The following is a 17,629-nucleotide window of genomic DNA, read 5'->3' as shown; positions in this document are numbered from 1 at the left end:
TATTTTGAAACTGTAAACCAATTAAGTTTATCGTTAGCATTTTATAAAACTGACTGGTATTCCTAATAAAAGAAAGAGCGGTGGTGATGCGCAAACATAACCGACCTTGCTTTTTATAGTAATGTGACGTCAGTTTGATTGTCACGTACCCATGGAACCACTATATTATTAACCAATTAGTTTTTGACAAAAATTACTTAATAAACAACAAGTCCAACAATATTAAGTGTCTCAAGTATGTATAGAAAAAAGTAAAATCACAAAAATACTGAACTCAGAGGAAAGTCCATAAAGATAAAATGCCAAAAACACATAAAAAACGAATGGACAAGAACTGTCATATTCCTGACTTGGTTCCGACTTTCAAACAACAGCAGTTTGAACTGATTATTAACCTATGGGAATGTTTTTTCCTTTTTCCTTTTCAACAAAAGACAATGTTTGAACATAGTGCTGGCGCGAAAATTAAAAGTGTCACGTTGGTGTAAATAAAAACATGTTTGTTACAAATTCATCTTTCTGACAGGATTTTAATCAACAATCTTTCGCAGGCTGTTTTTTAATCTTTACTTTTTACTCCATTTAAAGAAATGAATTTGTTCTGGTATCATACTTGACCTTTTTGGCATAAGACTCCCACGAAGCTTGAATAATCAAGTTTGTATGCCATTCTCTTGACAGCCGTACAACTTTTAATTACAACTCTTTGATATACGAGTATTTTTTAATATACAACTGATCTTACGAAAGTTTGACTGATGTGTCATCTAAAGAAAATGAAATATAACGAAATGAGATTAATTTTTTATTGAATGTCTCATGACTTAGGTTGAAAAATAGGCGTAAATAGCAAACACATGATTTTTATACTGTTTACAAGCAGAAGATAATAAGAGGCATAAAGTTGCTCTGTGAAGTGAGTTTTATTACACACAATTACAACGATATAGGTCAAGAGCACCTGAGATCACTCCTAGTTTTTGGTGGGGTTCGTGTTGCTTAATCTTTAGTTTTCTATGTTGTGTCATGTGTACTATATTTTGTCTGTTTGTCTTTTCATTCTAAGCCATGAAGTTGTCAGGTCATTTTCGAGTTAAGAGATTGATACAACATCTTCGCTAGCCAAGGGTTACAATCCACTGCCGCTCTCTTCACCCTTGGCGGATTGAGCCAACATTTGTGATAACAATGTTGCGCCATCTATCGGAAGATAAAAATCACGCCAATTTCGAATACATTATTCTCGACCAATGGTAGCACTTGAACTCTATAATTTGGAGGTAAAAACACGGTAGCGTCTAGATTCTACACACGTGGTTAAGCCGGAAATGAAAACAAACGTCAACATTCGTGCATTTGTGCATGAAACATACACAGGAACTTGTATTTGTTGATTAAAACATTCAAGTTTTCACTGAATATAGTCGTATGTTTAGGGATGTAAAGACTTGTTGCACAAAAAACACGTGGCAATTGTTTACAAACACTTTCTACATTTACACGTGATCATGTTAAAGGCGCATTTTGATTGGATGCAGCGAGTTTTGACTGCAACCAATAAAAATCCTTATCTTGTGTCTCCGAAATTTTATCTCAATCCGCCAAGGGTGAAGAGAGCGGCAGTGGATCGTAACCCTTGGCTAGCGAAGATGTTGATACCAGTGCCTTAAACAAAAACATTCACTCAAACTAAAATTTTTAACATAAGACGAAATCTTTAACGTTAAACGCGACTACTGGACTTATGGACGGACGCACATAACAGAAACTGTAATGCTCCCTACAATGTACATTTGAACAATCAAAGGCGCCGGAACAAACAAAAGAATAAAAATAAAAAATATGACAAAGATATATATTAAAACACATTCGCCTTAGCTCAAATACATTTTTTTGCAATATTCAAGTGCTTTTTCATTATAAAATTTCGAGGTTTAAACAATTAAAACTGACTGTAAAACATGCTTGATTAATTTGTGAAATGAAAACAAATTTTTATAAATGTTGTTCATCTAAAGTGCTTTTCTTGGTCACTCTCATCAGGAACTTTCATACATATATAAGCATGTAAAACCTAGTGATGAAAACAAACAATAAATTATTAATAGCTTTTGATCAAATGAGACCTAATACTGCATTCCGGTATCTGCAAACATTTCATTCTATAAACGATCGGTTCTGCGTGTGGTTTTTTAAATTATTTTTAGTGTTGTTGATCAGTAGGTAGAAATCAAACTGATTTAATAGACTGTTTTTAAACGTTGCTCTGTTATCGTTCCAGATATCATGTGTGGGCTGACAAATGTGTTAATGAAAAAATTGGATTGATTAACAAAAAGAACACTATGTTGAAAAACATAATATGCGATGACCATTTTTAACAGCTAATAAATAAATTTGGTGTATTTACTGTCTTCTGATTGGTTAAAATTATTAGTTTTATTTTCAATGTTGTCAATTTTGATTGCGACACGCCCACTCTGACGTTGTGTATTCATACGCCAACATGTGTGAACAGTGTTATTGTTAATATAAATAATATAAAATGTTCTTTGAGCCTTCGTTTTGATAGAAATTTATTTATAATGAATGGCAATAATTTATTTTGATTTTATTGAACCATAAAACTAATTTTTGACTCTTCACATTTTACATAATCCGCTTCGCGGATTATTCAATGTGAAGAGACAAAAATTAGTTTTATGGTTCAATAAATTCAAAATAGATAATAGCCATTCATTAAGTAATTCTGCTCGATCTTGCAACAAATTAAATCAATTTACTTGATCATTTACAACAGACTATGTTAATTGATCCTATATATATATACTATAAGACATTAGTTTAACCATAGCTGTAATACATCAATGAATTAACATTGGTTTACTGCTCTATAACACTCCAAGCTATATATTGTATCAGAACTAAATTAAGATATAATTAATTTAATAACGTTTTTAAAACTTGACCTTGTATCACCCATTATGGCAAGTCATGACCGTGACAATGCTGCAACCCATATTGCTGATTAGTTCCTAGCAGGTCAGTTATTGGCCGAAATAAGAAACTCCAGTCGTTGGAGATTGTAATAAAATATTGTAAACAATCAACTACTCGTATCTTAAACTCTGTAAGAAATGGGGACAAAAAAAAACCAAATACGCAACTTGGAATTTATTTGGTAGCCATACATTGCAGTTTTCTATTTCACCGTAAAGCTAGGTTTGAATCGTGGTCTAACGCCACAACAGAACACACAAATGGTTTGTTTGACCCGCTACGTTCTGTGTCAAGTTTTTTTAATCAAGGAGCATTATGTTCTGAACGGTAAACGTGAAAAAAGCCAATAGCACACTTGACCTCCATTTTGTGATTTGTCTAATTGCACAAGAGGTTTCTTATTTATCAAGGGCCATAACTCTTAACAACGAAAACTTGATGACCACCATTTTTTTTTTACAGTTCCAACATACAAAAATTGGGAAAGCATGTAGTTGAGATTATTTCCCGTAAACTGTTAACCTGCGCTCGTCGCGCTACGCCTTCCTAACCGCCATTATACACCTATGATAATAATCGGACAGTCTGGTTTAATACAAATGTATTAAACAATTTCAAGAGTAATATAACATTCGGATTTTATGAAAATATTAAAATTTGTAAAATCATGCAGTATATAATTCAGACACTTCAATGTTCAAATTCAGAGGATTAGAAAACATGGTGATTTTGACATAACCTTAGGGAATTTGACCTACAAATGTATCTGACCCTACCGAATAATTTCTTTTTTTCTAACAGTTGTTTGTGCATTCTGGCATTCAATAAATATTCCAATCTTATTAAAATATTGATCTCTGATTACGTAATACTACATATGTAATTCGATTGTAAATATTCAAAAAAATTGTTCACTTTAAAACAAATATACATGTATATTAAAATAGTTGTTGTTTACTATATGTATGTCGCAAGTTGAACATAATTATGCGATTTAAATGAGAAAAGAATTAACAAATTAATATATACAAATGTAATTGTAAGAACAAACATTTCAGATATTAAAAAAAAATACTTTCGAATTGTATATGAGATTGGAAAAGTCTTTCCATTTTGTGCGCCATAATCAAATCAGTTACAAGTTAGACCAGTTACATGTTCTATTTTCTTGCATTTCTTGTAAGTTGCTGCATCGTAAAAATCAATTTCTTTGTCTGGCGAGACGCAGATCAACCCACCTTAGCTTCTTTGGTGTTACAATTACCGATCTATTTAAAAACCGGAATATAAGGACACCATTTTTCTCATCTTTCAAATGTCGATCTACCGTTACGTTATAATATAAACGTATATATAATAGGAATTATATTGATTCAACCCGATTCCGACTACCGGTAATATGCTTTGCTATTCCAGGGCATTCTAAAGCTATTTGAGTATTTAGTTTTAATAAAAAGACAGATAACGTGTTAAAGATAGATATTTTATCATGTTGTATTTTGGGGAGCTTGTTTTATTTATGTGCTATTAAAATATATTTACGAAAGTAAAAGCTTGCACATTAGTTAACCAATTGATTAAATTATCACTGAATTTAGTGCTCCTTATAACGAAGTTTTATGAAACGAGAGGATCTAATAACTGAAGGCTCGAACTCGAGGCGAACGGCCAAAGTTATTAAAACATCAAAACATTTAGCGATAAATTTGTATTAATTAATCGAAATGGAAAAGTGTAATCTTACTTAATGCTACATTTCGCATTGCCCTGGTTCAAGGTTTGCTACAAAGATTACAATGAACGTTAAATCAATTAGTAGCTTCTGACCTTCAGGATCCTCCACAGAGATCTTCAAAGAAAATAATATCATTGGATACTATAAATATCCAATAAGATTACAGCTTAATCATTAATATGATAGCACTAATATCAACCTGCTGACAAGTATTTACTATGCTTATCGTATTGCTACGAGTTTCACTTTCTTTGGGAAATTACGGTACCAATGTCATTGAAATTTTCTTTTTAAATTGCTGAAGTGTCAATCTTTGTATAAAGAATCAAGCAGCTTAAAAGAATTTCAAATCATGGTCGAAAAAACCCATCAACCTAACAATCTTATCTTTGATTTACCTTCTCCTGAGTTGGAAATGGTACATGTATAGGTTTCGTTTCTGTGTGTGGTTACTCGATTGATCTGGTAAAGTAGATCACTTTTGGTTACAATGATATGAAATAGCTCCTCTTGGTTGTCAATTTAATCAAATTATATTTTAAAATAACAGAACAGGAAAAGGAAACCAATGATATATTCGTGTACCATCATACATCTTGAGCTTAAATTAATGTAAACTTGAGCGCGTTTTTGTTTTTCTTGTTTTCACCACTGATCTTTAGTAAGATTCGTACTTTGAAATAATAACAGTTTATACATTTTGTGTGCATATGTTTCGTGTTTGTCGTTTATAAATTTGTTTCATAATTGTGTCTCGTTTCACGTTTTTTTTAAATAATAGATTAAACTTTTGATTTCCCTGTTTGAATGGTTTTACACTAGTCCGTGCTGAATGTCGTACTTTGACCTATAATGGTTTACATTTTTATAAATTGTGACTTGGATGGACAGTTGTCTCGTTGGCACTCATAACCCATCTTCTTTATCTATATTTAAATTATCTATTATAATATGTTTTACACATGGCGTATCCTTGAGCTTTAACTTAAATACATGTATTCACAGCAGATGCTGTATTGTTTGTCCATTCTCAGTTTTCAGATATACATGTATTAGGTGCCAGTAGAATAATTAAAAGACCAACCTAGCCGCGTTGCATATATAAAGTGACCAACTTATGAATTTTTTTATCTTTATCTACAAACTACTGTACCATTGTGACTAACAGTATTTTTGCTCGCTTTACTTTAGTATTCTGACCACAACTATATTTCCTGTACAGAAGGCTTGTAATAGACAGTGTTATCAAGATATATTATCTAGTAGTGCCTTAAATCATGTATTGCTATTTTCTTTATATCTTAGACATCAAACTATGCATATTTTTATCGAGTCTCCTATTGCGTTCATAGACATTCTTAGAATTGGGTTGATCCTATATTAAATAAATAACGTGCAGCTTCATGTTCATTTAACGATATTTTCGTCAGATAGAATGAAAAATAATTTATCTTATGACCACTTTTCTAACTAATATCATCATTTCTTGGGTTGGAATAACCAAATAATTATGAAAAAGAATGTTTTTCAACGACTGTGAGCATTTGGGAATGCCAAATGAAATGTCTTTCCATAAATTTATATCTTTTTCTAATTAGTTGTCTGGTTTTTATAATTCGGAATGGATTATAAATAGAAATAAAACGTCGAATATAAATAAGTTTACAAGTTAAAACCAATATCTCAATCGGACAGCTTAGGAAAAACCAGAAGATCGCGACATAAGGAGAGAAGGACACCAGTTTAATAGATATAAAGCTTGAAAGATGATGATTGGGCTGATTACAAACCTTCACAAACTCATTCCTTATATATAATTTCTTCCCTTCAACGAAAATCAGATCTATAAATTACACAAAAGTCATTAAGACTTTCAGGGTGGTGGGCGTTAGTCCATCTTTATGGTCGTCAACTAGATCAAAATGTTTTTTTTTATATAATTTTAGTTCACTTGTGTTGTTACATTTGAGGTAATATATAACTGTCCTGTGAATTTAAGATGAATTACACATTTTTTTTTATATCTTTATGCAGACCTGTTTGTACTCCTGCATTTCCTGAACAAACTTTAAAGGTGCGTGACGGTTTTCATTCATTAGCTGCATAATATTTGTTTTATTCATTTCATTATATTGTTAAATATGCAGTCGGTTTCCTTGCAAATGACGACTATGTGTAGAGAAAAAAAGTCCCACAAACGAAACAAAAACAAAATAAGCGTCTTGATGAAGTCTGGTTCATATACGTTTTTGTCTGAATCAGAATTTTTTTTGATATGATCTAAAACTTACCAGTCTTCTTTATAAAACAAAGTTCGACTATTTCTTTCAATATTGCTTTTAAGTTCATGATGAAATATGCTAGTATAAAGGGACGAGGAAGCCAAATGTGTTTTCTACTATTGGATTACGGAACGGATATATTTATTTACAGTAACAGATCTTGGGCATTTTCAGTATCTATCTCTGCTTCAAATCGCCCCTAAAGTATGGAGTTTCTCAGTAAATCTGAAGCCCGCATGTGAATGCTTGTGAAATAAATGTCTTTACAATTGGAAAAAAATTCGTCGAGAATTTGACAAAACCATCCATTTTAAAAGAGGGACGAAAGATACCAGAGGGAGAGTCAAACTCATAAATCGGAAAATAAACTGACAACGCCATTGCTTAAAATGAAAAACGACAAACAGACAATCAATACGGTTGAAGGCCGTACTTTAACCTATAATGGTTTAATTTTTAAATTGTTATTTGGATGGAGAGTTGTCTCATTGGCACTCACACCACATCTTCCTATATCTAATCAATAGTACACATGACACAACGTAGAAAACTAAAGAATAAACAACACGAACCCCAACAAAAACAAGGGGTGATCTCTGGTGCTCAGGAAGGGTAAACAAGTCATGCTCCACATGTGGCACCCGTCCTGTTGCTTATGTGATGACAAATCCAGTAAATAGTCTTAATTCGGTAAGTCACACTTATGAAAGGGAAAGGGGATTGTAGTTACGACGTAAGGAACATAACCGATATCATTTATGAAACGGTTATTCCATAACGGTCAACCAACTCGTGATGGCGCCCGTAAAATTTGCGAAGGGATGATTTCAACTTCGCCATTTGGAACTCTTGGTTTAATAGCTTCCTTGTGAGCAGCAAATTTAAAGTAAACGATCAGTAAGGGCATTTGTGTAACGTGGGTATCCAGTACAGTACAGTAAATAGAGATCTACCTCTTCATCTTTGGTTGCAACTTGAAATGAACGTAGGCCATATATAAGAACTAACTTGACACGTGATTTTCCTATCTAAGAAACAATTGACAAAGAAACTTGCACTAGATAAATATAGAATGAAGTTGTACATAGTACCGAGAAATTACAAGCAAAAAAAGAATACTAAGCAAGATAAATAAACGTCGAAGCTTTCAACAAATAAAACTATGCGTTGGTCTTGGAAATTTGCTGCATTAGTGAAATCATCTAGAAAGCCGTGATTGATAGTAATGTATGGACTAACAGACCAGGTAATGTTTTAAAGCTACAACTCTTTTCTTCGTATAGTTTTTTCTTAGACCTTTATACAGAAATACTGAAATAAAAGTGAACAAGAGCAATCATCATTATTGAAATTACATGTATCAGTGATTCAATAGAGGTTGTTAATGACTATATCTGCACACAAAGAAAGAGACTTGTTACGTAGCATGTCTATACTGTAAAAAAGAGAAAAATTGGCATGTGTCAAAGTGCTGCTCAACTGAACCGACTATTTGATTGATCGATTCACAGGAACAATTTTGAAAAATAACAATTCTTAAAAACTTCTTAATGCAAAATTTGGTGTATTTGTTTGGTCAGATTTAGATGTTGTTAAACCAATACTGGTTTTCTCCCGAAACAACAAATAATATAATACATATATAACGTTTCAAATGTCTGATTTATATAAGGTCTTGTCATATTATCTTTTGTTTTCGTCATTAATATTATAGAATTTGAGACTTTCTAATTTACCTTTTATATATGATATTGTTATTGACCGTGTACTTTAACGTCATTTATATTTAGATATAGAATTTCTATCGCGCTTAGTACAAGGTAAAAATCAAACATTTATCAATTTAAAAAAAAACCAATGAATCAATTAACATTAAACTATATTTTACTAACTAACAAGACAACAGTTTGAGCGTTTACTCAAGAGATGTGGTATGATTTCTGACGAGACAACTTTCCACAGGTACGGTCGTCACTGTGGTGAAAATCTAAACCGTAAAATAAGCTATTATAAAAGATCCCGACATGACAATATAAAAACAATTCAAACATTAAACTGACAGCCTAATGCAAGACAAAACAAGAAACAAAAACAAGTACGACAGACAGCAAGTAATTCTATATTCGGAATTAAAAAGGTGACGGTCCTATAAACCTAAATAACTGTGACACAAATTAAAATCTGACCGAATTCGTCAGAAATATAACAAATCAAAAGTAACTCACGTTCAACCTATTATAACCGGTATGTCTCGTTTGTCTTTTTCTATTCATATGATGAAAACAAATGAGCAAAAAAGAAAGTAGCCTATCAAGTAAACTTATAATGTATACCCGATCATCTAATTGGCAGATAATTTACCCGATACTTAGTTTTGTCATATTCCGGCACATGTCATTATGAATATAAAGTACTAAATGGTGGCCCCATTGCCGGCAATGCTATTTTTAGCAATTATCTCCTTAAAAGGCGTTTTTAATAAACTAATTATGGAAAAACTGCTGTTGTCTAATTGAAGCTCGATATCTATTTGTGATTTTACCGCACTCAAATATATATAGTCCCATGGCTTTTCTTGGTGAATTTTGGTGGTTTTCACGATACCTAACGATATCGCAGAAAATTTTCCCTAATTTTGATCAACATAACAAATGTCCGGCTCTTCATCATATACATTTAAGGACAAATTTGTGCTTGCATTAAACTTCATTTATAATGCTTTCCAGAAGAAAAATATATAAATGATATAACAACCAATCACAGAGAGCCATCTATTTGTATCTCTATGTCATGTCATGTAATTTTTTTGGTACATTGTAACCTTATACAATCCACAGCATTGAATGGATAATCATCCATGTCTCTAGTACATACATTGAACAAATAAATTCTACATTTAATACATCAAAACATTAAATACCCGTCACTAACACCGATTAAAAAATAAAAAAATCTGTCTTACCTAACTCGGGCACAGAAACATAAGCTAACACTGGGCGTTGTTTAACCCTCACCTTCTTTACCCGTTAAAAAACCCTGACACACATAGATTGATTGAAATTTGGTTGCTTAACGTCCAGTGGCAAACATTTCATGCATGTTCAGGACGAGAAACACACATAGAAGAAACTATAATAACCACAACAATAACATCTATTATACATTGCAATTATGATAACAAAAATCACAAAATATTTTTTTTAATGGAATCTAATACTAAGATATACGTCATTTTTTAAATGAAGAATAAAAGACGATTTTTGTATTTGTAATTGATATTTTTTTATTTTGATAGCTCAATTAAATTATCCCAAATCTGTAACATACAAAGTGTTTGGTTATGACTTTGCAATGTAAAGTTATAGACAACACTCTTGTTTCTTGTTCTGATCACAAATTACATTTCATTACACGGCGGGCAAGGCACGTAACATAAAGTCATGATGACATAACTATGTAGTAAAAATGTTTTTCATGTACTAAGAGAATGTAAATGTGTTAACGAACATTTCATTAAAAAATGTGACCTATAAAAGTTAATTGTTATGTATAGCAGTACTAGTCTAGGATCTGTATTTTATTCGTGAAGTTCAAGGTTTCTAAACGATTTCATGATAGATATATTTTTTGGTGCAGCTCCACTAATTTAGAATCACTTATTATTCGAACATATTTATTTTCAATTTTCACAGCCTTCTAAATATTTTAGCTCAAGTTTTATCCTTAATTGTACATATGTCTTCTTTCTACGTGTCAATTTTCGACCAATGTTTAAGGTCTTATAGTGAAACACAACAGTTCGGGAGTAACTAGTACTAAAATAACCACTGGTTGTCTAGAAATCAGTATACTGTGGAGTGCATTGTAGAATTACTCAATTTCTGATACATGTACAAACTCATAGACAAGTAAATTTTGTCTCAAAATAGCCTATTTCCCACAAGTTAGGCTGTTTGAATTGTAACAAATATTATTGCATTTTAGCTGGGCATTTTATAGCTGACTATGCGGTGTGCTTTACTCATTGTTGAAGGCCGCACAGTGACCTGTTATAATTTCTGTGTCATTTGGTCTCTCGTGGAGAGTTGTCTCATTGGCAATCATAACACATCTTCTTTTCTATAGATATATGTCTCTGCTACCAAAAGTTTCATTTCCGAAAATATGAATATATTGGTGTAAGTAAAGGAATACACACAAAGCTCTACTTTTGTCAGAAAGGCTACCTTTACATATGTTCTATATAAAAGTGACCGAATTGTTGGTCTGACGCTTAAAACAATTTATAAGTGTAGTACTTCTGAAAAGCTTTTCTGGATGTATCTTCACCAGGAATCAATTTCAGCCAAATTGCATAATACTTGCATACCAGATCAGCTACATGATAATTTTTGTGTAACCCGTAGAAATGTCAGAGTGACTTTTTAGCAAAAAACGGGTCTTCAGTCAAAAAAGAATTTGAGAGTTCCGCCAAAATAAAATTCACAAATCGATAAACTATTCTTTGACCAACGTTTCCACTTATTTTGTAAGTAATAGTTATTTTTAAAAAGAACAACCATGTAAAGATCGTTAGTTCCTAATTTGAAAAACTAGAACTACTTTGAAACTAAATCACATTATTTTTTTAGGAATAAACAACACATATTGTTTTTTACAATTTTTTTTGGACGATAAAAACAGCCAACATCTAAAAGTAAACAAGAAGCTTCTTGCTTCCACTGGAACGGTTTCTTATGATAGAAATCGATAATCGCTACTTACATCTTGTAATTAACATACTTTTCTCATTGTTAAAGGTAGTACGTTTGCGTATAACTGCCTACATCCACTTCATTTTAACTTTGGTGGATAGTTGTTCCATTGGCAATCATACAATATCTCTTTTTCTTTTATCATACCCGAAAGAATTTAAAAATTAGTGCCCCGAAGACTGTATACATTTTCATTTCTATACACTATATAATTGATTGATTGATTGGTGTTTGTTTCAGCGGGTGAAATAAAATTCAAATTTTCGTAAAACATGAAGTTATTGGCAGTCCGCTTGATCAACAGATCGATTACATCATGCACAACAAGACGAAATTTCAAATAATTCCTTTAAACAGAAGTTTAGTACAATCAAACCACAACTATCTACCACGTATATAGCACAACTACTCTACATTAATTTATATAACACATGACCGAATTTAAAGCCTAATTCATTACATCATAATCATGTCATCATATGCGGAAATTTCACAAACATAAATGACTCTGGATAAAGTTCTCACTGGCGATTAATCATACCACATCTACACATTTTTTATTAAGAGTGTCGAATGAATGCATTTTTCCACACATATTTTCTCTTATCATTGTCCAGAGAAAATAATGGTTGACCATTTTTAGTTTTATGTCTAATATCTTGGATATCCCCATTATACATGTATATTTTAACCCCAATTATAGCCTTACATAACTGGATACACCCGTCAAGGATAAAGTTTTAAAATGTTACATATCGTACAAAAATTCGTCATATTTATTTAATCTTAAATACGCGATCAGATCTAAAAAAATAAACCAACTTGCATCAATGCTAAGAATTTCATACAATAGATATAGGAAGATGTGGTGTGAGTGCCAATGAGACAACTCTCCATCCAAATAACAATTTAAAAATTAAACCATTATAGGTTAAAGTACGGCCTTCAACACGGAGCCTTGGCTCACACCGAACAACAAGCTATAAAGGGCCCCAAAATTACTAGTGTAAAACCATTCAAACGGGAAAACCAACGGTCTAATCTATATAAACAAAATGCATACATTTCATTGGAAACGTCTTAATGATTACCAACTACATTGGTTGTTTATCGATATTACAGTGACGCTACTCTTACTTCAACCATAGATAACCTAGTAGCAGGTACCACCAAAAACAATTACTTTTCATTGTAGGTTGCAGGAAAAAACTAAAGCATATTGGTGACTGAAACTAAGAAATCTTCAATATTGACTAGTTTACATTTTAGGAAGCAGTTTCGTTACCAACGTTTGATACCTTTTTGATTTTTATGCAAGTGGTTTTTTTCCCCGGTGTTTGTACTTAATTGTTATTGGAACAAAGATTCATCTGAAAGTTAGCCTCTAATTATAAAGTTACCGTTTTTTGCTGTACATCACACTTTGATTTCGTTTATTACTTTTTTAATACATCGGGTCGTTAGTTTTTTATCGTTTCAATTGTTTACATTTGTCATTTCGGGACCTGTTATAGTTTGCTTTGTGGTATGGAATTTCCTCGTTGTTGAAGGCCGTATGTTGACCTATAGTTTCTTACTTTACGTGATTTGGTGTCTTGTGTAGTTGTCTCGTTAGCAATCCCATAACATCTTATTGCTAATATTAATATTAGTTCTATTTAATAAAAAAAAACAAACACAATTTGTCTTTTTTTAGCGTTTGATATTTCAGTAGCACATTAGGCATATACATGACAGGAATATACTTTTCAAGCATGAAATCATTGTAAATTGTTCCTGAAGGTGTAATTGTGCAAAAATCTTTAAGGGGATATTTCAACTCTGTAAAACATGTAGTTAAATGCCGGTTAGTGTGTCCTGTTGTCAATAACATTATCATAAACAAAATTGGAATACATGTTTGAATGCTTCTCGTCTAATCAGAAGTCGAGATTTTTCTTTTTTCTTTTTCTTCAATGACAATGCAAACATATAAAATAAAAACACAACTTACCTATCCCCAATGTTAATAAATCAGCAACGGCCAAGCTCACTAAATAGTAATTTGTTGCTGTATGCATGTTCCGATTCCGTGCGATCACAATACATGTACATATATTTCCAATGGTTCCTGATAAAAATATTCCAATGTATATAACATTCAGGACTATCAACTGTACGGTACTAACGTACCTGTCTCCTAAATGTATAGTCAGATATGCTGGAATATCCAAACTTGTATTCGTCATGTTAGCGTTTGTGATACTGGTATTGTTCATAGCCGTCTACAAACAACGACAAACTATACGTGTATGTTTATTTAGGATCTCCAAAGTCCACTTTGTTTCTTACTTCGTCTATAAATTGAATATATGACAAACTATATGACGTCTTCCTCTAACTACTATTCCATTAATTTAATTGTTTGATAATTAAGTAATGTATTAAATAAAGAACTTAAGAACGAGCTTCCTCCAATTTTATAATAAGTAATTCGTCAGAAATTAAGTTAACTGTAAAATTAATAATCTTCAAGTCGTTTACCGCATACACATCAGAACCACCTATTATTTTAAATTAAGTGCAATATTGATACTTAATGGACAATAAACACATCGATTTCTGCCTTCGATCTCGTTATAGTGTATAGATCAGGTATACTATTGCTCATTGTAATATATAAACCTGCCTCCGATATCATCTCATTGATACTAACCAACAAAAATAAATCTTCATCAAACAAATGACTGTGGATACTGATTGGCGAATACAATGTTAATGTTTGTTCCCACGTCTAAAATACGACCATCTGATTATAGAGATTTGAGAAAGTGATATTGACTTATTCAATACAGTCTCACGTTAGATTTGTACAATTAAGATCAGAAAAATAACACAAAATCTAACGATATTTGTAAGTGATTACATTGTGTTTGCCATGTTTTACCTTTCCATTAGGTTGTAATATATTTACATACAGCCATTAATAAAATTACAACGTTACAAGAATTCGTGATGTTGTCTTAATTGCAACTGTAACCTAAAGAAAAGTATCTTATGCATACACCAGTAAATTACCAGAAAAAACATTGACAAATGAAATATTATGTCTCATTTGTCAATGACTTGCTGTTCTTGTAATCACTCGAGAATTTGCTGCACTAATGGGATTAAATACCCAAGGTTCTTTAACTCATTAAAAATATTCTAAAATCAATTTGATGAATGAAAAATCGTATAGCAAGTTCCTCTGATAGCTTGGTATCTTTAATGGTTTTTTTTCTGACTACGATACCGCAATGGCGAGATAATCTTATCTGATACAACTAAAAATGGTATAATTTCAAAATTTATTAAGACCGCATGCGACCAGATCGACTATTGGTTAATTTTCAGGAGACGAATGATCGTGGATATGACTTGAAATGGTTTTATTTGCAAACCTAATGAATTTGCGAAGCTAATAAAGTTAATAAATTTCAAAGTTCTGTAGAAGTTGAATGAAAAATAATGTGTATCCAGAAGTGCAGCACATTTTTCTTTCGTGCTGACTGGAGGAGGTAATATAAATTCTTCATATTGGAGGTGAATGAACCTATCATTTAACTATTAAGGCGTACTTATTATTGGTATAATTTCTCTGAAGTATGCTACTTCATTATATTAGTACTTTCGGTCAGTTTCTTTAATTAAATTGTTACACAGTTTAACCGAATTATATGCACAATTAAAGCGTGATATCATAACCAGTACACTACTCTAGTTACTATACTTACATAAATAAGGCCGTTAGTTTTCTCGTTTGAATTGTTTTACATTGTCTCATCGGGGCCTTTTATAGCTGACTATGCGGTATGGGCTTTGTTCATTGTTGAAGGTCGTACGGTGAACTATAGTTGTTAATGTCTATGTCATTTTGGTCTTTTGTGGATAGTTGTCTCATTGGCAATCATCCAACATCTTCTTTTTTATATGGTCAGGTAATTCAAAATTCGCAAATTGTGGCTTTAATATTTTTGAGTGTGTCGAAGAAACAATACCCCGATCAAAGAGCAGCAAAGAGTTAAAGGCCACAAATAGGGCTTCAACTCAGCGAAAACATCCCGCACCCGGATGTGCTGCAACTGGGCCCTTAACAAAAGTGTACTAGTTCAGTAATGGGCGTCATGCTATACTCCGAAACATATAAATAAACTAAAACTAAATATCATTCGAGACTAATAAAGGTCAGGGGCTCCTGACTTGGGACAGGCGAAAAAAAAGTGGCAGGGTTAAACATGTGTTTTGATATCTCAACCCTTTTACCACTTGTCAATTCAAAAAACAAACACACAGCAATACGCACAGTTAAACTCAGATAAAAAAAGTCCGAGTCTGGTGTCGGAATAGATAACAAAATAAACTTAAGCAAAATGACATTGATAAATAAATTAACAAAGGACTACTAGCAGCTACTGATATACAAGTTCCAAACCTCAATTAAACTGAATGAAGATGATTTCGTCATCATATGAATATCAAGCACAATACCTACCGTTAAGGGTTTAGTATTATACCATCATAAAAATATATAAGAAGAACATAACCCATATCATGCCAACAACTGGTTTTAGAATAAATGTGTTTATTTCTAATGCTATGACCCTATAAGTGCATCAATATTAAAGCCAAGATATGCCGTCTTTAATAAAAGAGGGGCAACATATACCAGACAAAATCGAAAATAAACTGACAACGGCATGGCTAAAAATGAAAAAGGACAAATAATAGAACACAAGAAACAACATAGAAAACTAAATACTGAGCAACATGAACTCCACCCAAAACGGGGGGTGATCTCAGGTGCTCCGTAAGGGTTAGCAGGTTTGCTCCACATGTGGCACCCATGGTGTTGCCGATGTTATTACAAACCCGCTGAATAGTCTAATTCGGTAGGTCACATTCACGAAAAAGGAAGGGGATTGTATTTACGATATCATCTGTGAAACGGTTATTCCATAACGGCCAACCAAATCGTGATGGCGTCTATAAAATTTACGAAGGGATGATTTCAATTTCATCATTTGGAACTCTTAGTTAAAAAGCTTCATTGTGAACAGCAAGCCTCTGTCAAGGAAATCATGGTATCAATTGGAAGATATATACTCCGTATGCAGGCGGTGCTGGAATGTTGCTACATAGAAATGGAAAGTTCACAATTGGGAAGCTGAAATCAACTTGTTTTCAACCGACCCTCATTGTCAATTTGTATATGTAAGTCAAGATAAGATATGAGGCAGACCTATCTGTATCTGCTGTATTCTTTATCTCTAGTTCGATGGCCTGACATCAGCATAACGTTTCAGGTGAACTTTACAACAAACTTTCATACTAGTAGTTGATATTGACTTAATATACATTCTTTGGAACTCATAGTACATGTATCGGATACATTATTGCCTAAATGTAGTTCTATTTAAGTTCAACATATACATTATGATCTGATGTCATACAAAGAGATTTACTTAAAGTAAAGGAAACAGTAGTATACCGACCGCTGTTCCCTATCTTAAATTTCCGGGGTTAAACCTATAGTATATATTTCACAATATAACTGTGGAACTTACTCGATCTAATCACATTATTTTAAGTAGTTGGTTTTCATACTCTGTCAAATCATCTGATATTAACATTAAGCTACCTAAATTGAAGGACTTGATCTCTCTTTGAACTTATCAGCGACAACGTTACTTGTATCAACACTGTGAGATAATTTATCCATTTATGATCGTGTTTCGTCCCTACCAGTATAAAAGGAGATGGCATATTATAGTTGAGTTTGTTGAAGGGGAAGCTGAACAAGACTTGGTGTGTCAAAAAATCGTATCTCCATGGTAATC

At 32.4% G+C, this 17,629-nt stretch overlaps 1 protein-coding gene across 1 annotated transcript in view; it reads right to left on the bottom strand.

Moving 5' to 3' along the window:
- LOC134686440 (pyrokinin-1 receptor-like) overlaps window positions 1-14,563 on the bottom strand; it is a 32,201-nt gene extending 17,638 nt beyond the window's left edge. Inside the window, exon 1 of the mRNA XM_063546105.1 lies at window positions 13,765-14,563. Coding sequence (XP_063402175.1) covers window positions 13,765-14,029 — 265 coding nt within the window. The 5' untranslated portion in view covers window positions 14,030-14,563. The remainder of the gene's footprint in view (window positions 1-13,764) is intronic.
- Window positions 14,564-17,629: the final 3,066 nt, after the last annotated feature.

Source organism: Mytilus trossulus, chromosome 10 (assembly GCF_036588685.1).
Source record: "Mytilus trossulus isolate FHL-02 chromosome 10, PNRI_Mtr1.1.1.hap1, whole genome shotgun sequence".
NCBI lineage: Eukaryota > Metazoa > Mollusca > Bivalvia > Mytilida > Mytilidae > Mytilus > Mytilus trossulus.
Note: the sequence above shows the minus strand (reverse complement) of the source record. Positions and strands in the feature narration are given on the sequence as shown.